This window comes from Ambystoma mexicanum, chromosome 5q (genome assembly GCF_040938575.1).
Source record: "Ambystoma mexicanum isolate Mex_15411 chromosome 5q, UKY_AmexF1_1, whole genome shotgun sequence".
NCBI classification, from domain to species: domain Eukaryota; kingdom Metazoa; phylum Chordata; class Amphibia; order Caudata; family Ambystomatidae; genus Ambystoma; species Ambystoma mexicanum.
Genome location: NC_090933.1, coordinates 1,350,397,952 through 1,350,405,456, shown reverse-complemented (window position 1 = coordinate 1,350,405,456; position 7,505 = coordinate 1,350,397,952). Strand labels below are relative to the sequence as shown.

Genomic DNA, 7,505 nt, shown 5'->3' with positions numbered 1-7,505 from the left:
CTGGCATGTGCTGCAGGCTGCCCCAGTAGTACACACCCACACCGCCCGATGTGCGTGCCTTGAAGGCGGAGGCCTGACCCTGAGGAGGGTGAAGAAGTATGAAAGAACAATTATAAGAGAGGGCGTGGGAGGGGGGGGGGGCAGAGATTCCGAGAACTGCTTCTATTGTCGACATTTTTCCCATTTTTGAAATTTACGGTTATAAGGTCTTCAGAAAGAAGTGTGTTCTGATAAGTGTCAGAAAAACCAGTCTCTCAAGTTCCCGGCAGGACCCCACCTCTGGTGCTATAAAAGCACTCAGACCCTGGCCCAACAGGTCAGCCTCAGACAGACATCCCACACAGACACCCAAAGCTTCCATCCCAGCAAGAGATTGGCATCAGTATCACACACAGACATCACGCACTCATCACACCCCGTCCTTCCTGCAGAGATGAAGGTTCTCCTCGGAGCTCTCCTGACTGCTGCCGTCCTTCTGGGCACAGGTAAGACTTCAGAACAGGTGGGAGGCTTAGGCATCATTATCACACACGGACATCACGCACTCATCACACCCCGTCCTTCCTGCAGAGATGAAGGTTCTGGTTGGAGCTCTCGTGACTGCTGCCCTCCTTCTTGGTACAGGTAAGACTTCAGCCAGAACAGGTGGTAGGCTTGGGCTGAGTGTAATTTTGGACAAAACACGTCACAGTCCAGCACAGCAGGGTCTTCATGGACCTCGTGCAGCATTTGAGAGTGTACCCCACAGTAAAGTCTGGTCTGTATTGAGAGGAAATGGAATTCCATATACCCTCCTGACCAACATCCATTCCTCTGCTGTGGTAACAGGGCCTGTGTAAGGTAGGGGGTGGACGGGGAGTGGAGAGGCTGTCTGCCAGGGGTGTGCGCTGGCCCCCCTCTTATTCTGTGTGTATATACACGTCATCATAGAGGAACTGCTGGTTCCCAATTTTGGGTGGGACAGGCTCCGAGCACCCTTCTATGCTGGTGATGCTACGCTGCTATCCACTCCCCCGATGGGCCTGAGACATGACCTGAACATGTTTATAGAGTAATGCCAAGAATTGTCTTTGTCACTGAATCTAGAGAAAACAAAGGTGTAGTTATTTGGCAGAATGAACCAGAAGAAAATCAAGTTGCAGGTATCGGTAGGTGATTATAGGTTAGAACAGGTGAGCCATTGCGACTATCTAGGGGTCAGATTCTCAGAAGACCTTACATGGTCAGCACATCTTGTCAAGGCTACAGCGACTGTGGAGAGATATAGCAGCGGAATGTGCTGCTTTTAGAATAAGCTTGGCAGGGGTGCAGTTTCCCAGCCATTATATTAGATTCATCCGCAATGTATGGGGCTGAACTGTGGGGTCATGACCCTCTTCTGAGTTAAGTGCGGGGGATAATAGCTTTCTGCTGAGCCTTGTGATGCAATCTAAGGGTGCCCCAATGGCAAGCCTGAGATGGGAATGAGGCTTTAAGCCCGTACATGAAGTGATTGCCACCAAGCCTCTGCTGTACTGGATTAGGCTATGCAGCACTCCTGAGGGCAAACCTGAGATGGGAATGAGGCTTTAAGCCCATACATGAAGTGATTGCCACCAAGCCTCTGCTGTACTGGATTAGGCTATGCAGCACTCCTGAGGGCAAACCTGAGATGGGAATGAGGCTTTAAGCCCATACATGAAGTGATTGCCACCAAGCCTCTGCTGTACTGGATTAGGCTCCGGAGCACTCCTGAGGGCAAGCCTGAGATGGGAATGAGGCTTTAAACCCGTACATGAAGGGATTGCCACCAAGCCTCTGCTGTACTGGATTAGGCTCCGGAGCACTCCTGAGGGCAAGCCTGAGATGGGAATGAGGCTTTAAGCCCATACATGAAGTGATTGCCTCCAAGCCTCTGCTGTACTGGATTAGGCTCCGGAGCACTCCTGAGGGCAAGCCTGAGATGGGAATGAGGCTTTAAGCCCGTACATGAAGGGATTGCCACCAAGCCTCTGCTGTACTGGATTAGGCTCCGGAGCACTCCTGAGGGCAAGCCTGAGATGGGAATGTGGCTTTAAGCCCATACATGAAGTGATTGCCTCCAAGCCTCTGCTGTACTGGATTAGGCTCCGGAGCACTCCTGAGGGCAAGCCTGAGATGGGAATGAGGCTTTAAGCCCATACATGAAGTGATTGCCCCCAAGCCTCTGCTGTACTGGATTAGGCTATGCAGCACTCCTGAGGGCAAGCCTGAGATGGGAATGAGGCTTTAAGCCCATACATGAAGTGATTGCCTACAAGCCTCTGCTGTACTGGATTAGGCTCCGGAGCACTCCTGAGGGCAAGCCTGAGATGGGAATGAGGCTTTAAGCCCATACATGAAGTGATTGCCTCCAAGCCTCTGCTGTACTGGATTAGGCTCCGGAGCACTCCTGAGGGCAAGCCTGAGATGGGAATGAGGCTTTAAGCCCATACATGAAGTGATTGCCTCCAAGCCTCTGCTGTACTGGATTCCGCTCTGGAACACTCCTGAGGGCAAGCCTGAGATGGGAATGAGGCTTTAAGCCCATACATGAAATGATTGCCTCCAAGCCTCTGCTGTACTGGATTAGGCTATGCAGCACTCCTGAGGGCAAGCCTGAGATGGGAATGAGGCTTTAAGCCCATACATGAAGTGATTGCCACCAAGCCTCTGCTGTACTGGATTAGGCTCCGGAGCACTCCTGAGGGCAAGCCTGAGGTGGAACTGTGGCTTTAAGCCCATACATGAAGTGATTGCCGCCAAGGCTCTGCTGTACTGGATTGGGCTCCGGAGCACTCCTGAGGGCAAGCCTGAGATGGGAATGAGGCTTTAAGCCCATACATGAAGGGATTGCCTCCAAGCCTCTGCTGTACTGGATTAGGCTCCGGAACACTCCTGAGGGCAAGCCTGAGATGGGACTGTGTCTTTAAACCCATACATGAAGGGATTGCCTCCAAGCCTCTGCTGTACTGGATTAGGCTCCGGAACACTCCTGAGGGCAAACCTGAGATGGGAATGAGGCTTTAAACCCATACATGAAGGGATTGCCTCCAAGCCTCTGCTGTACTGGATTAGGCTCCGGAGCACTCCTGAGGGCAAGCCTGAGATGGGAATGAGGCTTTAAGCCCATACATGAAGTGATTGCCTCCAAGCCTCTGCTCTACTGGATTAGGCTCCGGAGCACTCCTGAGGGCAAGCCTGAGATGGGAATGAGGCTTTAAGCCCATACATGAAGTGATTGCCTCCAAGCCTCTGCTGTACTGGATTCCGCTCTGGAACACTCCTGAGGGCAAGCCTGAGATGGGAATGAGGCTTTAAGCCCATACATGAAATGATTGCCTCCAAGCCTCTGCTGTACTGGATTAGGCTATGCAGCACTCCTGAGGGCAAGCCTGAGATGGGAATGAGGCTTTAAGCCCATACATGAAGTGATTGCCACCAAGCCTCTGCTGTACTGGATTAGGCTCCGGAGCACTCCTGAGGGCAAGCCTGAGGTGGAACTGTGGCTTTAAGCCCATACATGAAGTGATTGCCGCCAAGGCTCTGCTGTACTGGATTGGGCTCCGGAGCACTCCTGAGGGCAAGCCTGAGATGGGAATGAGGCTTTAAGCCCATACATGAAGTGATTGTCTCCAAGCCTGTGCTGTACTGGATTAGGCTCCGGAACACTCCTGAGGGCAAGCCTGAGATGGGACTGTGTCTTTAAACCCATACATGAAGTGATTGTCTCCAAGCCTCTGCTGTACTGGATTAGGCTCCGGAACACTCCTGAGGGCAAACCTGAGATGGGACTGTGTCTTTAAACCCATACATGAAGGGATTGCCTCCAAGCCTCTGCTGTACTGGATTAGGCTCCGGAACACTCCTGAGGGCAAGCCTGAGATGGGAATGAGGCTTTAAACCCATACATGAAGGGATTGCCTCCAAGCCTCTGCTGTACTGGATTAGGCTCCGGAACACTCCTGAGGGCAAACCTGAGATGGGAATGAGGCTTTAAACCCATACATGAAGGGATTGCCTCCAAGCCTCTGCTGTACTGGATTAGGCTCCGGAACACTCCTGAGGGCAAGCCTGAGATGGGACTGTGTCTTTAAACCCATACATGAAGGGATTGCCTCCAAGCCTCTGATGTACTGGATTAGGCTCCGGAACACTCCTGAGGGCAAACCTGAGATGGGAATGAGGCTTTAAATCCATACATGAAGGGATTGCCTCCAAGCCTCTGCTGTACTGGATTAGGCTCCGGAGCACTCCTGAGGGCAAGCCTGAGATGGGAAAGTGGCTTTAAGCCCATAAAGAAGTGATTACCCCCAAGCCTCTGCTGTACTGGATTAGGCTCTGGAGCCTCCTCAGGGCAAGCCTGAGGTGGAACTGTGGCTTTAAGCCCATACATGAAGTGATTGCTGCCAAGGCTCTGCTGTACTGGATTAGGCTCCTGAGGGCGAGCCTGAGATGGGAATGTGGCTTTAAGCCCATACATGAAGTGATTGCCACAAAGCCTCTGCTGTACTGGATTCCGCTCTGGAGCATTCCTGAGGGCAAGCCTGAGGTGGGAATGAGGCTTTAAGCCCATACATGAAGTGATTGCCACAAAGCCTCTGCTGTACTCGATTAGGCTCCAGAGCACTCCTGAGTTGATCAGATACAGAGAATCCAGGATTTGTTTGAAAGGAACTCCAGGATCCGGTTCCTTGGCATGGCTCGATTTGCTCATAGACACTTTGAGGACTTGGATGTGGCGTCTTTCTAGGAAAGTCCACAGAGCATAACTCAGAGCTCAAAGGCCGGAATTTAAAGGAAGTGTCACAGAGCTATAATAAGGCAGATGGAAAGTGCTTGCACTCTGCTGAAGACGGGCGCTCCTTATACAGTGTTGACACAGGTAGGATTCAAACTGTATCTAGACTGTGTAACCCCTGCATAAGCCCGAGCTTTATATGTCCAGCTACGCACAAATACCCCTAAAGCAACCACATTCTCCACAGGATGGCCACGGTCCTTGGAGATGAGTTGCAAAGTTTGTGGCAACCCTGAGGAGTCAATCAAGCACATCTTATTGTTTTGCCCAGGGGGTGCACGGCTGAGGAAGGGCTATTTACTGCCAGCATTGCGTTAAAGGGTGTTAGAAGAACATGTGACGGTTCCTAAGAGTCCTTCAGATGTGAATGTAATGTATTTTAATGCAGTTTGACCATAGAGCCTGGTTATATAGGGCACAATGTGATTGATATAAATGCGTGCCGGGATCTTTTAATATGGAATTGCTTTTATGTACGTTTTGAATGTAAAGAAACGGTGCTTTTATAATGTAATGGCCAATCTTCCTACTAACCCCTTTCTACTGAACCTAAATACTTAGCAGAAATGTGCACTTTTATTTCGGGCACTAGGTTTGGGAGTGGGGGGGTAGGGGAGGGAGCTGATGTCACTTATGCATTGACAGGCCTGCTCCTCCACTCAGGGTGTGCCTGAAGTTTTCATGCAAGGGTCAGGCACACACCTACCTGGATGAACACTTTACAGAAAGGAGCCAGCAAACAGTACGATGCTGTCCCCTTGCACGAATCTGAAAGCCAACATTACAACAGTGCTGGGCGGCCATCTCTGCACTGGAATAGAACATGTTGACGTGTACCTGGTGCGAGAGATGGAAAGACGGCGTGTGTCTGGCGAGAAGTGAGTGCACGTGTCTGACATTGTCAGAGGGACTTTGTGAGGCAGCATTTGTGGGAATGAAAAGAGTTCTCAAATTTTCCCAGATCACACACGTGTAACTGATCCAGTCCTGGCTTGATTCATTGCATTCTGGTTCTTGTAGTTTTGCTGTCATTGCGATAAATGCTGGATTACAAGTGACCTCAACTCGGACACAGATGTCAAGGTACACAACCACTCACTTGACCCCACACCCTCCAGAAGATCCTACACTGAAAGAGGCATGGGTGGGTGGAGAGAGCGGAAAAGGAGCCCTAGAGAATGGAAGTGGTGTGGTGGGGTGGTTTGGGGCACTAAAGGAAGCAGGCTGAGATCAATACATAACGTGGAAAAAGGGAGATGCTGGGAGAAGAAACTTAAAAAGGAATAAGGAAAGACAAAGGGATTGCGAATGAAACCAACATAGTGAAAGAAATAGGAGAAAAAAGGAGGGAGATTAACAAAAAAGAGCAAGAGAAAAAAGTGTGCTAGAGGAAGGAAGGAAGAAAGAAGCGTGCCAAAGGAAACAGAGCGAGTTTAAGACGGGGAAAAGAAAGGGAGAGAGAGGGAAGAGAAAAGCAATAAGAATGAGAAGAAGATAAGTGCATTGGGACAGGAAGTAACATAAAGAAAGAAATAGGAGAGAGATAAACAAAGAGAAAAAGAGGAGAACGTGAGCTAGAGAACGGAAGAAAGAGGGGTGCACTAGAAGAAGCAGTGTTAGTAGGAGAGAGAGATGAAGACATGAGAAAAAGAGAAGAAAGTGAGCGGGAGAACGGAAGGAAGAGGGGTGCGCTAAATGAAACAGGGCAAGATTTAGATATAGTACAGCCAAATGGAGAAACTCGCTGAAGGAAATTAAAAGGTTAAGCATAAATGGGCTGGTACAGAAACGAATATATAGAAAGAAATTGAAGCGACAGAAAGTAAAGAGAAAAGGATGAGAAGTGAGATAGAGAAAGAAAGAAAAAAGGAGGAGCCCAAAAGAAAATGGCAAGATGGATACATGTCCAAACAGAAGAGAGACTGATTGAAGAGAATGAAAAATGAAAGGGGAAATGAAGCAATAAACAGGTACAGAAAATAGAAAATAGAAGAAAGCGAGAGAAAAGAAAACAACATAAGAGAACGCTGCTGCGCGCACATTAAGAAGAGACACTGTGAGAGGTAAGAAAACATGTATGAAACGTGGAGAGGTTGAGAAAAAGGAGATGGAAAATGAGAACAATATTTATTTTTTATTTTTTATTTATTTATAGTGTTTAGTTCATTTACAACTTTTCACAAAACATAACCATTTGACTTACAGCTAATATAAAAACACAAACATCTGGTCTACATCAAAGTTAAAATTCAATCAAGTACTCAGTTAAGGTTTTACAGTCACAATATCAAAAATCTTAATACATATCTGGATAAAGTGCATATTTATGAAAGTGCATATTTATGAAAGTGCATGTTGATGAATTCGTAAAACTTCCACTCTCATCTTAGAGCCCATTCACTCAATGTCCTTAAAGGTTTCCACCAAATAGCTGTATTTTCAAAGGTTCAAGTACCTTCCTGACCGTGTCCTATTTTTTAAACCAAGTATCTCACAACATTTGACCACAAGCGGTAAGGTGCTATGTGCATGGAGGTTGGGTCAGTGTTTAGGCAATAATCCAACATTCTCGTGACTTCATCGCTTCGTAATTATGAACACATTTGGCCATCGTATACATGTAGAGTGGACCCATGTTCAAGCACTCTGTAAACACGTGGTTAGATGTTTTTGATTTATCGGGCATCTTACATATGAGAGAAAATGC

General features: G+C 48.2%; 1 protein-coding gene across 6 annotated transcripts in view; it reads left to right on the top strand.

Moving 5' to 3' along the window:
* Positions 1 to 294: 294 nt before the first annotated feature.
* LOC138498132 (lymphocyte antigen 6E-like) overlaps positions 295 to 7,505 on the top strand; it is a 1,052,795-nt gene continuing 1,045,584 nt past the window's right edge. For 3 of the 6 annotated variants that reach the window (XR_011278706.1, XR_011278707.1, XM_069622000.1), the window contains exons 1-2: positions 296 to 485; positions 571 to 624. Coding sequence is in view for 4 of the 6 variants with exons in the window: in XM_069622000.1 (XP_069478101.1) it covers positions 434 to 485; positions 571 to 624 (106 nt within the window). In the remaining 2 variants the exon portion in view is untranslated. Of the gene's footprint in view, positions 486 to 570; positions 625 to 7,505 lie in introns of all 6 variants that reach the window. The other 3 variants (XM_069622002.1, XM_069622003.1, XM_069622001.1) reach the window with 2 other exon arrangements.